At 38.0% G+C, this 19,654-nt stretch overlaps 2 protein-coding genes across 4 annotated transcripts; both read right to left on the bottom strand.

Moving 5' to 3' along the window:
- Positions 1-534: 534 nt before the first annotated feature.
- On the bottom strand, positions 535-3,039 carry yeats4 (YEATS domain containing 4). The gene is made up of 7 exons (XM_067489510.1): positions 2,795-3,039; positions 2,461-2,580; positions 2,274-2,340; positions 1,722-1,816; positions 1,373-1,462; positions 1,191-1,278; positions 535-1,024 (listed from the first exon to the last, which is right to left on the bottom strand). The coding sequence occupies exons 1-7, from the start codon at positions 2,843-2,845 to the stop codon at positions 855-857; spliced, it is 681 nt and encodes a 226-aa protein (XP_067345611.1). The 5' UTR covers positions 2,846-3,039; the 3' UTR covers positions 535-854.
- Positions 3,040-3,375: 336 nt separating this feature from the next.
- Positions 3,376-19,608, bottom strand: cpsf6 (cleavage and polyadenylation specific factor 6). Of its 3 annotated transcripts, XR_010911925.1 has the most exons (12): positions 19,490-19,608; positions 17,742-17,951; positions 17,497-17,600; positions 17,104-17,249; positions 16,605-16,781; positions 15,445-15,552; positions 14,281-14,779; positions 14,028-14,143; positions 13,772-13,925; positions 13,250-13,448; positions 12,813-12,856; positions 3,376-7,805 (listed from the first exon to the last, which is right to left on the bottom strand). XR_010911925.1 is itself a non-coding variant. In XM_067489488.1 (11 exons), exons 1-10 carry the CDS (start codon positions 19,547-19,549, stop codon positions 13,262-13,264), a joined length of 1,761 nt encoding a protein of 586 aa, XP_067345589.1. In that variant the 5' UTR covers positions 19,550-19,608; the 3' UTR covers positions 3,376-7,805; positions 13,250-13,261. The 3 variants fall into 3 exon arrangements, 2 of the variants coding, with proteins under 2 accessions (XP_067345589.1, XP_067345591.1); XM_067489488.1 differs by lacking the exon at positions 12,813-12,856; XM_067489490.1 differs by lacking the exons at positions 12,813-12,856; positions 15,445-15,552.
- Positions 19,609-19,654: the final 46 nt, after the last annotated feature.

The raw sequence follows: 19,654 nt of genomic DNA, 5'->3' as shown, positions 1-19,654 counted from the left end.
GTTACAAAGGTTGGTTGAACTTCCTGCCGGCTGCTTTAAAGGACTCACGGAAATGTGAAGATTTGCACCTTCGCAAAAGGCAACAGGCTGTGTTCGCCTTTAACCATAAAAGTTCAAGTTTGTTATTTCCTAGATACTCTGTAATATTAGCTATTAAACGATTTACTTTAATTCCATTCTGTCACTGAAAAAACTGACATGTTACAACCCCCTGAACCTGTATGCTTGTTTTAAAATAAATGTACCCAGTTAGTAATGATGTACATGCACATATTGCTGTAGACATACAATTTACACATAACTTAGACAGGATCAAAAATGATCTGCTTATTGCAAACCATCAAAACAGGCTAAGCTTGACTTCTTCTGCTTTTTACCAGCCAAATAGTCAGAATCCCCACTTTCACTGACTAACACAGTATATAAATGGTGACCATTGCATAGCCCAGTGTTTGAATTTTAATTCATGTGCCTTGACTAACATATCACCACTGCCTTGAGCCCGAGTGGTCACAACAGAAGACACACGAGGAATACTGCAAACATATTTACTTACACAGAAACTAATAGGATCAATACAAAAGGGACAAATGGGTCTTCACACTGGCAGCTGTTTAAGTAAATGTGATGTTACATTATAAGTTTCAAAAAACCAACATATTGATGTAAGGAGTCAAATTTGATAACATTAATACGGTCTTCCCTGTAATGTTGAGTATTGAATGTTTGTCTTAAATATACAAAAACATTAGAAAACAGAACACAATACTTTTTGTTTTTCCAAATTAGGGATGAGGTCAGGAACCCTGCTGAACTATGACATTCTTATGTGCGCTGAGTTTTGGTTCAATTTCTCAGTGCTCCTTGTGATCTCCATCTTCCTCCAGCTTCCTAATCTCTGCCTTCAGGTGGTTTATGGTTTCTCTGCTAGCTTTTAGTTTGTCTTTCAGTTCTGTGATCTCTTGGCTGGTTCTTTTCTTTGCTGCTTCCATTTTTTCCTTGGTCCTCTGCTCCAACTCGCTGACTGCGGACACAGACAGGAACATGCATAAGCACAATTACAGTAACTCAAATACTGTTCTCCAGTACAGCATACATACATTCACATTTCACTTGTGCAGGATATTGAGGTCAAGATAGCAATGAATGATGCATGTGTGTGTTTCTGTGTTCATTGTGTGTGTAAATACACTCAGTCTCATGTTTGTATGCGCCCAGGGTGAGTTGTCTTGATGTGGTTAGTAGCTGCTGCATCATGGCTGTGGGATCCTGGAAGATCTGAAATTACACACAAAACAATTTCAAATCTTTGCAATTCATTTTATCTTTTACATCAAAACAAAAACAAGCTACAGCATTAAAGCAAACATACCATTTCATCATAAAATTCTGAGACAACTGTCTTCTTAGGCATGGCACTGGAGTCAGACTGGAACAGCTTCAACAAATGGTACAGAGTCACCTAAGAAACACACACAGGCACCAATCAATACAGGCAAATAGGTGGCCTGAATAAATTGTCTTAATTTAGGATTTAGTATCAACTTGCAAAATAGAAAGACAGTATAAGTTCAGATTTTTTTCTTAAATCAATGTAGGCTTCCAACTGTGCACTATGAAGATTAGCACCCAATATACAGTATATATTTATAATATTTAGTATGGAGCTAGAACACAATTTGTAAAGATATTTGACAATAACTACTAGTAGTTGCTCTTACAGGTCTCTCATTTGGATCAATGAAGAAGATCTTGATGATGATCTCAAACTCTCCCCAGCCTGTCTCTGTAATTTCATATGGGGGTTTCGTGACCACTGGCAGACAAACAAAACATAGTGAATTAGAAGGACACATGAAACAGATAATTGAATTTGGGTCACACCCGAAGAAGGGTAAAACTCCTCATTACATACATCAATTACTTACTGCTTTTATTTTAAATTAATATTTGTTAGTTAGTAATTGTATTTTCTATTCATTTTCTCTTTTACGTTTGTAAATGGTATTTGTTCTGCCTATAAAGTGCTTTACAATGTTGTTTCTCATTCACTCGTTCACACAAGCATTCAAATACCAATGACTGTGGCTGCCAGGCAAGGTGCACACCCGACCCACCTTGAGCAACTGGAGATTTAGTGTCTTGCTCAAGGACACTTTGACACATAGCCAGGAGGGACTGGGTGTTTGGATCACTGACCCTGTGGCTCACGAAAACTGCCTTGCAAACCTGAGTTACAAACATATGTATTTGTAATGAAAAGGTCAACTCACCTCTCAGTGGATTCCCATAACTCTCGTGTAGCTTGAACTGGATCTTTTTCACGTAAGCTGACATATCCTGGAAAACAAATGGGAAAATGGTGAACTTGAAAATTTTCATAATGCACAATTAGTTTGTCAGTATGAAGGTCAACGTCTTAAGTATGGAGAAAGCCTTTATGTGATTCGGGTATCCAACCTCATTTCTGTAAGGCTTCACGTAGACAGACCACTGGTGTGTGTGTCCATCGTCCTCTCTCTTCTTCCCAAAGTAACGGGCAACGTTCCCAAACACTATAGGCTTCACAATAGTCACTCCCTGTAGGTCAGAGAAAGCACACCACGTTTAAGTTTAACTTGTGTATTTTTTTTTTTAAAACAACGCACAAACTATGTGAATTTTGCCTCGTTGTGTTATTAAACTTCGTTACCAATATGTCTTAACTTGATTACCATAAGTATTTAAAGGTCATATAGCAGGCTGTATTTTCAAAACATACTAGAGCTACTGAGTAACGTTACGCTAGCCTTACCTTTACTCGCCCCCCGGAATCTGGACCAAATTCCGTCATTTTTTTGAACATAGTACAGTAAAAAGAAGATAAAGACGATCCCCTAGTGCAATCTATTGGACTCTTCTTGTTCCGCAGCGTGTATACAAATTTATTAACCCTGCCATTTATGTACTATAAGTACACATTATATAGCACAAAATCTCATTTCGAACTAACAGCCAAACAACCGCCGGAAGTGACCGGTGTACCGTGCTCAGTGGTCCGGTCGGAGTGACACCTCGAGAAACTAAGGTTCCCTTCTGTTGCAATGTTTTCACTTCTCTAGAAACCAACCGTGTCCCGGTAATCGCAGCTGGTTTTCTTCTGATGTAAATCATTTATACTAAACTTATAGTAAACTAGTTACCTCTCTTACCCCATTCATTGCTACAGGAGGAAAATAAATATTTATACAGGGAGTGAAACGTAATCTTATTCGTTATAAGACGTAAAGTAAAAACTGGGTCAAAACTCCATAAAACTACAATCACAAAGTTCATGACTTTACCGTACCGTTGTTTGATTTTGTGTTTTTGGTAAAAAAACAAAACAATGGCCGATAAATCTCCAGACTATTTATTATAAGTTTAAACTTTTTCGTGGTAAAGTACACACAGGAATAAACTACATAAAGCCTGTATAAACAGGAAGCATTCTTAAACAAATTTAGTTCTAGGGTTTAAAATGTTACTAGTTAGATAATTTTGAATGGTTTTGTACTGTCTGCTATTAATGTAATTCAAATTCATCTGATTTGTATATTTAGGATAGACATTTACATGCTAATCTACCTAGTCCTATTAAGCATATATAATGCTAACAATGTAAGAGAATGCGTTTGAGAAAAGCTCCTTAATAAACACTCATTAGTTTTATTACAATGATGCATGTAAATAATTTCTCCTACTAATTAAAAAAAAAACTGTAAAATATAATTTCACAATTAGGAATACATTACATTAGTTAATAATCATTTGGAACTTGAGAACTCAACTTACAGGATAAAATCTAACCAGAATGTCATACAATAAATAACATTTAACAACTTTTACACCAAAATCAACTTTTGTCTATATTTATTATCATTTGCAGCTGTATGGATCATTGTTATATTAAAATATTGCCAGTATACACTTTGAATGCTTTTTCACAATGATTTTGTATACACAGTAAATCATTAAAAAAATCATTAACTTTTCTTACTTGATGCACCTTAATATATAAAAAGAAAGGTCACAAATCAAAATTAGTTTCAAATTATTTTATTCTTTGTGACCAACAACCATTATTTTGGCGATTGTGTCCCATTTGTTGACAGTGTGTGATCATCACATTACTTACCGTAGTACATGATAACAGCAGCCCCTTCTGGCAAGTAAAAAGTACCGCATTAAACTACAATTTAGGTTGCATTTAAAAAGACACCAATAAATCAAATGACTAGTCTCACAGGTTTAGAACTTTGATGGTGCAGCCCTGAAAATTCCTGCTTTTTATTGGACAAGTTCATATTGCTATTCAGGTCAATTTCCTTAACAGACGTAGACAAAATTAATGGTTCCTCTCCACACACGGACACCAAACTGCATTATGACTACTTTTACCCTATAAAATAGGCTTAATCAGAGACAAGCTTAAACATGTTAATTATGGAAAATACTTCCTATACTACTAAAATGAATGACTAACGTTTTTTAAACAAATGTTCATACATGGTTTTATTTAAAACATGGCATTATTTTTACTTTTGAAATTAGGTTTGTCAGTTCAGTTTCTGAATAAATAACATAAAACTGTGGGCTTCTATTGGTGTGGAAGGGCAACAACAATTTCTTCCATGTCTGTATATATAATAATATAATTTTTCAATAAGGGCAGAACTTCTGTTATGCCATAGTTAGTTTTATTCTGGGGTCCCCCCAAACGTTACATAATTCAGCTGACTTTTCGGAACAATTAAAGATCTAAAAATCTGTTAAACACTAGCAAGATCAGACACTACACTGCACTAGTCAAGGGAAATACTGACTGCAGACCATTAAGATACTTTCCAACATTTTCCATAAAGTCAAGTGTTGAATTGGCTCGATGCAGCACTTCCTCTGGACTTCCACATTTGTAGACCTGTAAACACTTACCTTCAGCACTGTGGAGAGAAATCTGCACAAAGTAACACCAAAGTTTTGTTTTCAAAATATAAGCCATGCACACAAATGATATGTATATACATGTTAATCTGGCTGATGAGAACTCTGCTCAGTTTGACAATGACACTGAAGGCTGTTAAAATTTCATGTGATAAATTCCTAAGTTGAGAAGCATCGTGCTCCTGCAGAAGAGATAGGGAAGTAGTAATGCTCCAGTCAGTTGAAAAATATTTTTAAAAGCACAGCTAGTTGTAGGGTACATTTGTTCAATAAGACCTGGATACAAATTGCCCCTTCTAAGTGCAGAATTCCACAATTATTCCACATTGACATATCAAAACCCAATTTACTGTTTGTGATACCTTTTTTATAGAGTGTACAGGTTTATGGGAGCAAAGAGATTTACATGTGTACAAACGCCTTTTGTTAAGTATACTCTCAGAACAGGAACACATTATAAGAACATGAGGCTTAAAATGTTTGGATGCTGTTACAACTAGCATCATTTGATCAGGTTAAAGCAACTGCTGCAGTCTTTGGAGGACTACATGAATGTTATGGTCCAAAATGTCTACGTGCATTCAAAGCAATAATTAAGAAATGGTCATGGAGATTTGACTCAAACATGACAGATAAGCATTTATGAACAATAAAAATAATCTTCAACAGGTCAAAAAAGAAGAAAATAAAAGAAAAACATTTGGGATAAGCCGATGTTTGCAAAATATAAATAATTTGTTTTTCTCCACATTTCTTGTTGTGGAATATAAAATGGAGGTTATAGAAGCAAAATAGACCTCCTGATAAAGACTGTTGCCTTAAAACCTTGACAGTTATGGTTTACTAAAATTCAAAAACTGGTGTGTACTAATTATTAACCTTTCATAATTGTGCACAAAGTTGACCTATATCACAAGTCTTAATGATAAAGGGAACCTAGTTAAAGTGTGAGCTTATAGGATTATCAACTCATTGAATCAAATTGCAAATTGAATCTGAATTTTAGGTCAATGAGATGGCAATCTATATTTAAAGAAAAATCTGGGTCCTCACAAAGATTGATCTTTAAACAAGTTGAAAGTGTATTATTACTTGAAGAAACTGAAGATTTCTGAAGACCTTATAAGAGTTGTTGTTAATAGTCACTCGACAGGAAGGAGTCTGAAATTGACGGAAGTGAACTTCAGTGTCCTTCCCAGGAGTGGTCGATTATGAGGTTGAAAAGAGCCCTTGTGTTACTTCTAGAAAATGATAGGCCTCTCTTGCAAACGATGTGGATTGTGTTATGTAGCTTTAAGACTTGTATGAAGACCTGCTGTTTTAGGCCATACATGCAGAAAGAGACAATTCTTAACCGTTCCGATGCTTGCACTTGCCTAGCTGTCATACGTACAGTAGCAAGTATAATGAAAGACAAATAAGGACATGTAATGCTATGCTTATTTAAAAAAATCTCACACTATTCATCATAATCAAGTAAAGGCATTGCATCAAAAAAAAAAAAAAAAAAGCAAGACATGGAGGGTGGTGGAAAGAAACAGTATGCACAGCATTATATGACATATGTTAAAGAGTACATATTTAACAAACTATTTTTCAGCACTGTACTGAATTTATCCTTTATGTTGTGTAGGTGTAAAGGTTATGAACATACAAAAACAGGGCATGTGTGGAACACAAGCAACAAAGTAGCATTTACATGAAATGGCAAATTTTCAACAACTGGAATTCATATTTGAACTACTTATAAACTGTGACCACAAATGGCTGCTTAAATCAATATGAATTAAGATGAGCACCTAGTTCATTATATATATATTAACAAAACCACTCAGATTTCAAAGATCACCTACTTTAAGAAGGTGCTTGTAATTCTTCAGTGCAATTACACAAGAAATAAAACCAGAAATCACTTTGTAAAAAGTATTATGCTGATTTTTGGTTTGCAATGAGAGGTCCAAAGCTGCCCAAACTGCTGAAATAGTTCAATTCGTTCTATATAAGCTCTTGTCCACTTATCAGTGCACAATTTTAAATAGTACATCCTTCTAATCTGCCCTGCCTTGTAAAAAATCGTTCCATTAAAAAAATAAAAATAAAAAATTTTAAAATCCACAGCTAAAAAAGAAACAAAAATAAGTATCTAAAAGTACACAAATCTGATGCAAAATACATTGGGCAGTCCAAAATACACATTTAATATGAATGAGGCAAACAGAGGAATTCACCAAATGCAAAGTATACCTCAGTCACATTTTTTTATTACAACACCATCTAGATTTTAATCAAAAGCAAAGACATATACAAACATACTAACAATGAAAAGAATAAATGAGAACGGGAGGGAAGGGAGAGAAGAAAACATCAAACATGTACCCTATAAAAATTGATCTCTAAACTGAATGTACACATCACAACGAGCCAAAGACAATTAAAAAAAAAAAAAAAAGAAAAAAAAAAAGGATGTAATGTTTGTCTTCTATTTGGAGGCGAGCAATTTTATTGTTACTTTGCAAATAAGCTCCACACACTCATTTTCATATCAAATAAAACATCACAAAAATAAAAGAGCTGTTTGGAAAGTTTCTTTTCTTTCATCTTTAGTTACCATGAGTATAGGTGTTTGAATAGCATAGCCTTACACAGGTCAGGGTCTTCCATCCACTGCTCTTAGTCAGGCAGACAAGATGAACAGACAGAAGGGTGGGTGGGTGGAGGAGGAGAGAAGAGATGGAGGAAGAGGTGGTGGCTGTAAATCCTGTCACATCATGCAGGGTGGAGAGGTGGTGGTGCACTGAAAGTGTTTCCTCTTTTTCCTTCCATCCATCCTTGATCCTCGTTAGCTGAAAGGTGTCAAAACGAAGGGTGGAGTTTGGTTTCGAGGCAGCCCAATAGTGAACACCCACCGTCCCTCCCCCTCCCCTCAACATTATACCTCTAGACTACACATACATAGTGCACACCAGGGCTGGGTTCAATTCACCATCACTTTGAGTCACGAGGTCCAAGTTTGCCCACACAATGTTTTGTGATGACAAAGAGGGGTGATAAAAAACTTCAAGAAGGGGTGGGGGGGGAAAATAAAATAAATAATTTTTAGAGTCAAAGATTTTTTTTCCTCCCCTCAATTGATTGTATTGATCCCAACCCTAGCACAAACAGAAAGAAGCATGTCATGCAAAGTAGAACAGGAAATGTCCAGGAAGCAAAGGTCAAATATATCATTAAGCACACAACAAATTATGTAACATTAAATTGAATTCATCACTTTTACTGAGACACCAATCTGTACTGTACTGTTCATACTGTACAAAATCTACTGATTTAAATATGTGTTTACATTCTTATAAAGAGAAAGACGCTGGGATCTACATACACACACACACACACATTAATTGTAGTTCGGACTGTCAATTTGTCGCCAGTGTTCAACAAGTTTCTCATTTAAAGGAGGTAAAGGTTACTTCATCTTAAAGTGCAGCTATGCTGAGGTGAAATGATCTAAATTTACAACAATATCATCTTGACCGAAGGTGATGTTTAATTTGGCTTCGCAGGTTCGACTTTGCACCAAGTACTATTACGCGTTTAGTGGGGGCTGCAATTTTTAAAATTCACCGGGCAAAAGATACAAATTACACATAGTGAAAACACTGCAAAAAGGTTTTAACTTTTTTTTCCAACAGCTAAAATTTATAGACTTTTTCCAGTATTTTTCATCTATTCAAATGTTTCCCATGGCTACTAAATTTTCACGTTTCAAACCGTCTTATCCATCAATTTCTGAAACACTGTTTTGCGGTAACTGGGGAACACAGGAGTGAAACACAGACAGGACAGCAGATCAAAACACAAAGCTACAGAGAAATGTATGCTTTTGACTCAGACACAGCAGGTAATACCACAACCGCACAAACTCTCAGGATACATATAACAGGGAACTTTTTTTAATGTTAATATTATTCAGTATAACACTGTATGTTTGTTAGGATAGGGCCAGGGAATAATATTAAAAGCTTTATTTGGTTATCAACTATGAACCACTGACATTCCTCACCTTTTACAATCCCCCTGAAAAGCAGAAAAGCTTCATATTTCAGGCTAAATAAGAATTCGAATACATAAAGTCATTTGAATTTTTCTGGATATTCCTACAAAGTTCAGTGGGGCCCAAAGACAAGATGCTATTTAAGGTGCCAAGATGCCAACAGGCGTCAGGGGCGAGTGACATCAGTACAGATAAATTTTACAAGGTTCAAAGATTCAAATCCACATTGAAACCCCATGTTTTTGCCATGGAAAGGACTGTGTTTTACATAGTGCATGGCTGCAGACAAAAACAATATTTTACACAGCACAGTAGGTAATTCAGTGGTTTTCTTGTCACACTTTTATGCAATGGAAACTAACATTCAAAAGGGTAGGGGGATAAAAATTGTTTCAATGGTCAAATCACACCCAAATAGTACACTAACAAATCTTTACCAATTATAAATTTATGTTTAGCAGCTAGTACAGCATAAAAATGATACAAGTCAGAGCCAAACCAGGGTCAAGCAGTTCATGAAATACTGGCAGATTTCTAAACCTCTTTCCTACATGCACTGGAATCCTAAAATTCTTCTGACTTTGACCAGAGGGGGTGTATGTGAGACAAGAAAGGTCTGTTTTTTCTCTGTTAGATAGTGGTTTCTAAAAGTTTTTTTTAGATGCGCTGCTCCAATGTGCTGTAAACAAAACTCAGTTTCCCGCAGCTTATGTTTTCTATCAAGTTGTTCTACATGCTGATTCATTTTATCAATATGGTTACACTAACAGAAACACTGCACTGTATTTAATGCAGTGCACTTAAACATCACAAACTACAGACTCTGTAAAAGGTCACAACTGAATCAACACTAAAACAAAAATCGAATCACTTGAAATCAAAAGAGATTTATCACAGGATTTGTGGCATAGGCTTTAACTAGGTGTACCCAGAATAACCTCGGCTGGCAGTTCATTAGATTTTATTTCTATCCTGTAATTTAAATGTAGAAACACTCATTATTGGCCTTTAGGTAAAACGCTGTTTGACCTTGGTTTGGCATGAGCACACTATATGCTTGTTTTAAAAAAAGGACATTAGGGCCACAGAACTTACATCTACAATCAGTTTAAATAGATGGCATATAGAGAAGTATCAGGGTAATACAAATACTGTGCATTTGCCCAAAGGCAAAATGAAGAATAAAACATTGCTAAAGCATACCCGTGGACAAAATAAATTATATCACTACCACTACATGGCTATCAATTCTTAACTCCTTTGCTTATCAACATAATTTGGAATTTCACACTGAATGTAAACATCGATCTGACAGATAGTAAATTAATATAATTGGGCTGATTACATCAACATTTGTGTCCATTTCCTTTACATTTGGCTTGACCTTTTAGACACCGTCAGAAACATGTTTGTAGAAAGACTCAAAGTTTTAGCATCTACACATTACCAAATCTTTATAGGCCTTGTGTCCACTGGGAAGCTCTTATTTAACAAACGTTAATTAGAGCAGCAGTAGTTGATGTTGCAATTGGAACTAAGACTTGAGTCCTAATTATTGTCACTATGACAAAAAAAAGATGCTACACAGTAAAAAAAAAAGAAAAAAAAAAGTAATTTGTATTTATCAAAGTTAGAAAAAGGTGTATTTTGTTAAGAGGTTCCTAGTGGACACAAAGGTGTCAGTGAAACCCTGAATAGCTCACCCAGATGGAACATAGGTCGGATAAACCCAACTAGTCTGAACATCTAAAAACCGAGCACAACCCTACACTAAATGACAGATTAGTAGGACATTTACTAAGTTACACTTGTTTGATATGAAACTTGCCTGCTTTAAAAATTCAGCAACTCCACAAGCAGAAGCACCCCAGGTAATATTTCTCACCATGAAAAACTTAAAAAAAAAAATAAAAATAAAATCTTGTATATAAATGGGGGGAATGCACGGGCATCTATCACACTCTTTGAGAACCATGATTAGATATTGACAGATGTTTTTTGTTTAAGCCAATTTATATTTTTAAGAAATATCATATGGGGTGCTGCGCACTGTACAAAGTTGCTGAAACGTGCATATAATCTATGATATACTGCCCCTGTGGTTTATACATAACACCACAGATAACTTAGAGCTCAAGACATCTGCACAACACAAAAATCACGTAAACCCGATATTTCAACTGTAGTTCCAAAACCTTTCAAAACTTTGTCATGTTGTACAACATGCAATTGGCTCAATAGCAGAAAGCATCTTGCCACAAAAGATTACAAAATGATTTGTGAAACTCTGACACCAAACAAATCCATTAAAAACACCATTATTGATTGTATAGTATTTATCAGTTGTGTAAAAGCTATTGTCAAGCAGATTCAGGTAAATTCATCTATAACTCATCTATAAAATGACCTACTATGACCAAGCCAGCAGAACACGTGCTATGAGCCAAAATACTTCCCAATTATCGCATTATTTTTTTTTAACCACTGAAAAATCAACTGCAGCCTAAATCGAAATAATTTCCACGAGACATACACTCAAATATTAAAAAAATAAATCTACACAAGGCCCGCAAATGTCAAAGAGCAATTAGCATATAATGCATTTACTGGACCAACTATAAAATTGTACGTTTTCATTTAGAAATCCCACTAGCATCTATGTCTCCCAAAATGCAATAAGCAGATTCATTTTCATTTTTTTCACTTCAAATCACTGTTTTAAACTGATGTACAGTACAACGGTTCAGCAGCACTAGACTACAAAAAAATTTAGGTCTGACAAAGATTAAATGCCAGAAAATATTACTAACATGCAAATATAGTAAAGAAAAAAAAAAAAAATCACATTATCAAACACTTCGGTCCAAAACTCATCTGATATTGACAGTGTCTGATAAATGTTCACCTTCCTTCAATAATAACATAATATTTAACCTTAATCGGTTAATAGGTATACAAAATTGCTATCATTTAAACATTTACATTTAAGTGCAGATTGGTCTACTAGTTGACAACACTTTTTACTTTCTAAAAACACAAGTTACATCTAAATTTGGCCAGTCAGTCAGAAAACCTCTATTAAAAGTCACACTGACAACCCAACTCTGAAGTCGTTATACACATACGCTGTAAAGTGACTTGTATTAAAGAAAAAAATGCCAAAGCATCGGGCGTTGATATTTGGCCAGAATATTAAGAATATAATTTTAATCCACAGCTGCTGGTAAACACTAAATTCTGACTGTTCCACTTTTAATAATCCACTGTCAAGAAATAAATTGGCAGAGATGAGTTTACATAGATTATCTATACAGCCACCAAAGAAAAAAAAAACAAAACAAAAAAAAACACAATACAATTTTGTATTAGGAGTGTATCAGCAGTGCTGCTACCAGTTTCTTACAAGTGTTTGCTTTGTGTAATTCTGAATTAGATTGGCATGTATTTTGATAATTAAATAACAAAAAGTGGCTGACTGATTTTGTAATTTACCAGCATCAGATGCGTGTTGACCAAAAGGTAACAGTGAATCCACAAAGGAATTTTTCAATGATCATTATTTTCGGATTTATGGTAGAACCACAGTATAGGTACATCTCATACAAACCCCTATGTACAAAGCTCCACCATAAATACATCAAGTTCTAGGTACATTCTGAGAGGCCATTTGTACTAGAAATGTGAAAACTAATGAAAGGCAAAAAAACAAAAAACAAAAAACCAAACAAACAAACAAAAGCAGACTTACCTTATACCTACCTGAAGCCAAGACTGAGTTTTGAAAAGCCCTGTCCCTGCTTACCTTGTTTCTCCTCATCCTCCTACTCAAATATTATTGGATGAATACTGAAATCAAACCAAAGGTCACAGCTTTTAAAGCTGTACTCTACATCTGACCTTATGAGTACAACAGTTTCGAAAATGTTCAAAAACCTTTTTGTTGTACACCGCCAGCGTTCATAACGACAACATTTGCTGAAATTTTAGAGCTTTACAAGCAGGCTGTCAGTAACTTTGGGATGGGGAGTTTAAATGAACCCCAAATCAATGTAGAGCAGAGGACGCAAGCAAACAAAGAGGACAATGTAGCAATAAACAATATTTTCTAATTGTGCCATTTAGTTTTGGCTTCATCTAGTTTGGTTTGGTTCAGGTCCAAGACAAATGCAGTGGTGAAGAAAACAAACAGAACATACAACAGAAAGACAAAGAAAAAAAAAAAATAAAAAATGAACATACCTCCCTCCTTGTCTAGCGGTGTCGGTACTCCCTCTCTCTCTCTCTTTCCCTGTCTCTGTCTCGGTCCCTTTCGCGATGACGATCCCGCTCTCGGCTGCGTTCTCTGTAATAGTCCTCGTGGCGGTCACGACTGCGGGACTTGTGACGTCTGCTTTTTTCCCTAGAGCGGCTGTGGTCACGTTCCCTGGAGCGCTCTCGCCTGGCAGAGACAAAAAGGCATCATTAGGCTGTACACCAGGTTTCCAAAGCCTTAAGTAACAAATCATCTGGGGCCAATTTCCATTTCAAAAAAGGTAATTCAGGTTACAGTCAACTGTAAATATAGCCTAAAAAAGCAAAGTGTGAATGACTGTGTCCAGTACAAGATACATTTTTCACATAGCTTCAAATTTTGCTAGCCTAGATGCTAGTTTTATTGCATGTGTTTTTGCCGTAACATGTAAAGTGCTTCAGCGTGGCATTTAAATGCTCATACCACCCACAAATAAATAAATAAATAAATAAATAAATACGCAATCATACCTGGAGGCAGAGCCATAGCTTTTTGACTCTATGCCATGGAGACAGTCCTGCAGGGAGCTGATGAGGACTTTACAGCGGTCATCTGCTGACACTTTAGATTGCTTAATCAGACTGATGGCGGTCACCAGGGTCTCTATAGCACTGCCATAATCAGCTAAAAAGACAACACAAGGATGCGATAAACTTTACATTGAATCCTAATCTGTTGACCTCATTAACACAAGCATGTAGTTGCACTCAATATTACTAATATTACCTGCACTGGCATCAGACACAGCCCTAGAAATGGCGCTAGAGGAGATGGCTCTGTTCCTGTTCATAATCTCCTCAAACTCTGCCTCGCTCAGAGGAGTCCGTGATGCCTCCATCTCCCTACAAGCACACAAGTGTTAAAAATTACCCTTTTCTTTGCATCTATACATACTAATATATTGTCAATGTAACCAAAACATTTGTCTACGTATATAGCATTTTAAATCGTTTGTTCCATCTTCGTAACCTATCCTTACCTGCCTCCAGGGCCATAGTCTCCTCTTTCATACGGTGGTGGCCGTCCGTATGGGTCGTTTGGTCCTGGGGGTCCCCGGCTGTCATTGGGGGGCATGCTGTTGTTGCCAGGTGGAGGGAAAAAGGCGGGGTTGACATGAGGAGCTGGTGGTGGTCCCCCTGGTGGGGGGCCTGGCATGTGTGGAGGGGGAGCCAATGCCATAGGGGGTCCAATGGGACCTGGAGGCCGAGGAGGGAAAGGTCCTGGAGGTGGCGGACCCTGTTGAGGAGGTGGAGGACCAGGTGGAGGCCCATAACCTGGAGGAGGGGGGCCAGGAGGTAGTGGTCCCATGGGTGGCTGGCCAAACTGACCAGGGAAGAGAACAGGAGGAGGAGGTCTGTCACCACGATTTGGAGGACCAGCAAGGGGTGGAGGAAGGCCTTGTCCAGGAGGTGGAGGTCCTGGAGGGCCAGGGGGTCCAGGTGGACCAGGAGGGGGACGTGGGGGACCCTGCATCGCACCTAAAAAAGAAATATATATCACAAGAACAAAACACAAATGCACATTAAACAATTATATGTACTTACTCTATTTTCTCTACCTTTAGGAAGGTAGAGCCCACCCCAGTTTTTCCAAGTATGACGAAAGAAAATGTAAGCTGGTAAAAACCTGGAACTTGGAATTTGAGCCAACCTATTGTTCAAGCTCTAATATAATTGTCTTGAGGTAGCCTGTATTTTCCATGTGTTCCTTGGTAAACAGATACCAAACGAAGCAGCTTAAAGCAGGAACATGATACCGATGGGTAAAGAAGAGCAAACTATAGCTACAGGGAACAACAAAAGAAAGGGACTTAAGAACTGTTTAAAATTAAATCAGGAAAAACAGAACATACGGACATACACTCATAGCAAAGTACTTTGAGCAGGCCTTGCACTTGATGCTGGATTTTCCACTTGAATGGTCATAATGCATAAGCTCACACATAATCAACTCTATATGGTGTGCTTGTTTGTTTCAATGATTGGGAACACCTCAAAATATCTATTCATTATTTGGTGGAGGCTCTCAAAGGATTAACAAAGTTTTCTGATAAATCCAGCTGTTTGGGGGTCAACCTTATGGTTCAACAGCACCACTTCTATCAGTAAACAGCTGAATGATCAAATCAGTGGAGGTTTTTCACCTCTGCCACACCAGCTCCCGCTCCTTCCCCCTGGCGGGAAGGCATTGAAACTCATATCCATCAGAGGGCCATCTTGGTGCCTAATCAGATCTGGTCTCATTCCCGAGCCTAATGGGGAAGAAAGCAAACCAATCACAACTCCTCCCTTCATAAACTTCTGCCTGCCAAGTGAAGGCCTTTCGCAATCCAGCAGCACGGGACACCAGCCACTAAGCAAATCAAGAGATGTAAAAATTTGGGATGGAGGGCAAGACACGAAAATGGGAGGAAGAGAGAAGAAGACTGACTATTCCATTCTTTCTTGCTAAAAGTGTTAGGCGGCCAATCCAAGAAGTTGAAGGTTGGCAGTTTGTCAAGCAAAGCTTTGAGCAAACTGCTTGTCAAGGAATGCTGGAAAAAGTCAGTGTGCAGAAAATTTGGGCCAGGGTAAGATTGTGACAAGGAACCAAAAACAACATACCAAAAGGGGAAGGAAACATGCCAATGCACAGACGGGGTAGGAGATTTAAAGGGGTGGGGAGAAATCCCTCACTGGAAAAGCACACTAAGATAGACTAGCCTTGGTTTCATGCGGGTGTGAGTAGTAGCAAAGCCTGAACTGTCCTAACAGAGCAGCACCGCCAGACAGGACAGAATTTGAATGATTCTCACAGCAAGTTTTCAAGGCACCTGTCACACTGTGATAACTCTTCTCTCTCTCTATATAGATATATATATATATATATATATATAGATATAGATATATATATAGATAGATATATAGATATAGAGAGAGAGAGAAATAAAAACACGAGAGAACTGTGAGGCACGATATGAGGTAGGAACCTCCCAGCTATAAGGTTATGGGTTCAAACCCTCTGTGGTTTCCTCCCACAGACTTCGAGGAGTTTCAGTGGCGATTCAAATTTGCCCTTAGTGTGACCTGTCCAGGGTGTTCCACCTCCTCTCACCCAATCACAACTAGAATACACTGCAGTCTTCCAATAACCGTTAAAAAGATAAGGGATATACATGGTACATGAATGGATAGATAAAAGGACCTGCACTCATTTTAATGTACTTACTCACTCTTCAACCTGTGATCTGTACTAAATATATGAACTGAATAGAGAGGGATGTTTTCCCACCCGTCTGAGACAAACATCTATTAACAAACTAACCAGGGAAATGTGGTGGGGGCCCTCCAGGCCCAACAGGCCCAGGGAAGCGGTCTCCTCCAGGTCCAGGTGGACCAGGGAACCTGCCTCTGCCTCGACCTCCCATGGGAAAACCTCCACGAGGGCCTGCTCCAGGGGGACCAGCTTTCCCTTCCCCTGACATCTGGCCTGACTGTGTACCTGTGAAAGGGTAATACACCACTCAGTTTCCCATTTAACATATGACACTATACACATTTGTTCTATGTTTACATTAACAAAGACTTACTAGTATGCATTGTATAAAATTATGTGACTAAGTAGCAGATGCACAAAATGCCAGTGTGACTGTTGATCTGAAGGGTGTTATTATTTGCAGACAAACTTGTATGTCACAGTAAGTGCACATTTCTTTACATTGCTTTTAATGAACCAGAGTTGTGACAAGGATTTTAGCCTATTAATTTCTTGCTGACTGAACAATATATTCTGCAGATGTAATGTTTACACATTTCCACCTTACTTTTACGTGACTGCATCTCAAACTGGCTGAGGGACTGCTTGTTGCATGGCGTGACAATGGGATTCTGACCATGGAGCTCCCTTTTTGAAAGCAGCTCCATTAATTTCCTGGATGATGACTCTGAGCCCACACACACCAGAGCAAACCTGGGGGAGACACGGAAGACATACACATCCATATCAGATCTGTGCAAGCAAAGGTGATCTTCTTTAAAAGTGACACATTGTAAAACACACAAAAATACAGCACACCAATGCCAGCAATTAACAATATTTCAAAAATTACCCCTTGGATGCCACTTGCTACTCTCCATTTGGAAAGGTATAATAGTGATTTCCCATTGATGTAATGTATGACAATTTTGTGACAGTAATTACATAACAAACCCCTCACCCTTTGGATTGGCCATTGGCTCTGTTTTCAAAGAACTTGATCTCAAGCACATCTGTAATGCCTACTGATCGGATGGCTTCCGTTAGGTCCTCATCTGTCGTCCACTGCACACAAGAAGACAGAATCATTCTGTTACAGGGCTGTCTCTAAGGCCTTTACCTTAAAAGCAATACTTCTGGTTTTGAATAATTTTAGTTTAGGAGCAAGAGACTATCATCAGCATTTCTAAGAGCATTCTTACTCACCCACGTAAGGTTTCCTATGTATAGGGCAATCCTTTTCCCTGTGTAGGTATATACCACATTGGGCGGGGCACTCTTCCCTCCCTCTGTACCACCTGGTGCAGGCAGCGCGTCCAGGTAGTCACGGTCTTCTGGAGCATCACCATTATTGGCCGATGGGGATATCACATCATCATAAAGGTCGATCTGCTCGTGAACTGGGTAGTCAGCTTCCTGTGAGTGATGATATCAGTTCAAATTATGAGCAGCTCATCGGGAAAAATTATGCGTATGTCACACAAGAGTGCTCGTAGATCCAAAGAAGCTACACAGTGACTCTTGGTATCAAAACGCTTACGTTTTATTTTTGGGTGTGTGCTATCCAATACATCCATTTTTTTTGTAGTTCTTAATTTTAAAACTACAAGCAGTATTGTCTTTACTTCCCATTTTACCTATTTTTTACAGCATCAAATAGGACAATTATGTCTGTATGATAGAAAAATGCAAATTTTAATTGTGACACATGGCTTCTTGAACTTGTCAGTCCAGGGTTAGATGTACAAAAGAGGTAATTGCTCTGCACTTATATACCTATTGGTACTTAAAGCACTTTACACTACTTCTCATTCACACTCACACACCAATGGGGGAGCGGCTATGCAGCTGGCCAACACTCCACGCAGCAACTAAGTTGGGATTCAGTGTCTTGCTCAAGGACACTTCGACATGACCGGAGGAACCAGCAGTATTGGTACTACTGTCAGTAGTAACAATTATATTTCTAGTGAAGATCACTGCTGACAAAGCTAACTGTTGTGTTATATTACATAAATCCATTACACCTAGTAGGCCTCTTGCAAAACCATTTAACAGACAATTAGTAAACTACAGTATACTAAAATAGTTAACTAAGCAAATTAAGCAAAGTGATACCTTCTAACCTATAATTTTGTTTTGTTTTTTGCTGCATCAAGTATGAGGTTATTATTGGTTAAAACGCTAATACAACAGCTGATTAAACACAACAAAAGTTCACTCGCAGCGCCGAGTGTGAGCACACAACAGTGCCGTTTTGCTAAGTTGTTGGTCGACATAACATCGTATCGCAGACATGTACTTTTTCCAATGAACCGAAAAGGGGCGTGTGGAGGAAGAAAACATCCGCCGAGCATACACATAAATGCTACACAAAAGCTAATACACAAGCTGACAATTCAAACTAATATTTCACCCATTTGCAGTTTGGCGCATTACTATTCAATAATGTTCACTTGACTGAGCTGATTAAACAAACAGGCCTAAAAAAACATTATTACCCAAACATTATGACGTTAAACAAATCTTTTAACAGCAGCAAATGGCTAACGCTACCTAGCTAACGTAACGCTAACTGCGTTTGTTAAGCTTACTAAAATTGCCCCGCCATAAGCGGCCATGCCGAGGCCCGAAACTGTGAGCGCTCAACAATAAACGAGGTTGATTTAAGCAGATAGCCAAATTAAATTTAATGTGTTCTCACACGACATAGCAAACAATACCTGCAGGATACGTTGCGTAACGAGCGGACAACTAAAAAAATTTTACATTTCACGCCGTTATCGGTGGCTGAGGCTGCAGACTTGAAGCATGCTTAAAACGGGCCCTGTGCGCCGAGAAGCTCGTTTGACCATGAAAACGGGGTCACAGTCGATCTTAACAACAAAATACCACTATTCATATGTGCAGCAATAACAATATTAGTACAAGTGTGGTGCATGTGGCTTTATTACCTGGTTAAATTCCTCCTCTACGTCGGCGTAAATATCGATATGATCCACACCATCCGCCATTTTCCGCTGACCGTCGCTGTCTCCGCCCGGCGGTGCAAAGCAACACTGAGCTACAAACATTGATAGACAGAAGAACTGCCAGCGCCCCTGCGGGTCCACTTTGCT

This window comes from Channa argus, chromosome 21 (genome assembly GCF_033026475.1).
Source record: "Channa argus isolate prfri chromosome 21, Channa argus male v1.0, whole genome shotgun sequence".
In the NCBI taxonomy this organism is placed as follows: domain Eukaryota; kingdom Metazoa; phylum Chordata; class Actinopteri; order Anabantiformes; family Channidae; genus Channa; species Channa argus.
Note: the sequence above shows the minus strand (reverse complement) of the source record. Positions and strands in the feature narration are given on the sequence as shown.

Bases quoted from the DNA above. Each gene is read 5' to 3' on its own strand.
- cpsf6 (XM_067489488.1), bottom strand. From the start codon at position 19,549: ATGGCGGATGGTGTGGATCATATCGATATTTACGCCGACGTAGAGGAG. The intron at 14,780-15,444 runs GTGAAAAACCTC...TTTCTTTTTTAG, and splicing joins CGGGAGCTGGTGTGGCAGAG to GTGCGATGCAGGGTCCCCCA. The intron at 13,449-13,771 runs GTATGATTGCGT...TGTCTCTGCCAG, and splicing joins AGCTATGGCTCTGCCTCCAG to GCGAGAGCGCTCCAGGGAAC.
- yeats4 (XM_067489510.1), bottom strand. From the start codon at position 2,845: ATGTTCAAAAAAATGACGGAATTTGGTCCAGATTCCGGGGGGCGAGTA. The intron at 2,581-2,794 runs GTAAGGCTAGCG...TCTGACCTACAG, and splicing joins ATTCCGGGGGGCGAGTAAAG to GGAGTGACTATTGTGAAGCC. The intron at 1,025-1,190 runs GTATTTACACAC...CTGTGTCCGCAG, and splicing joins ATACAAACATGAGACTGAGT to TCAGCGAGTTGGAGCAGAGG.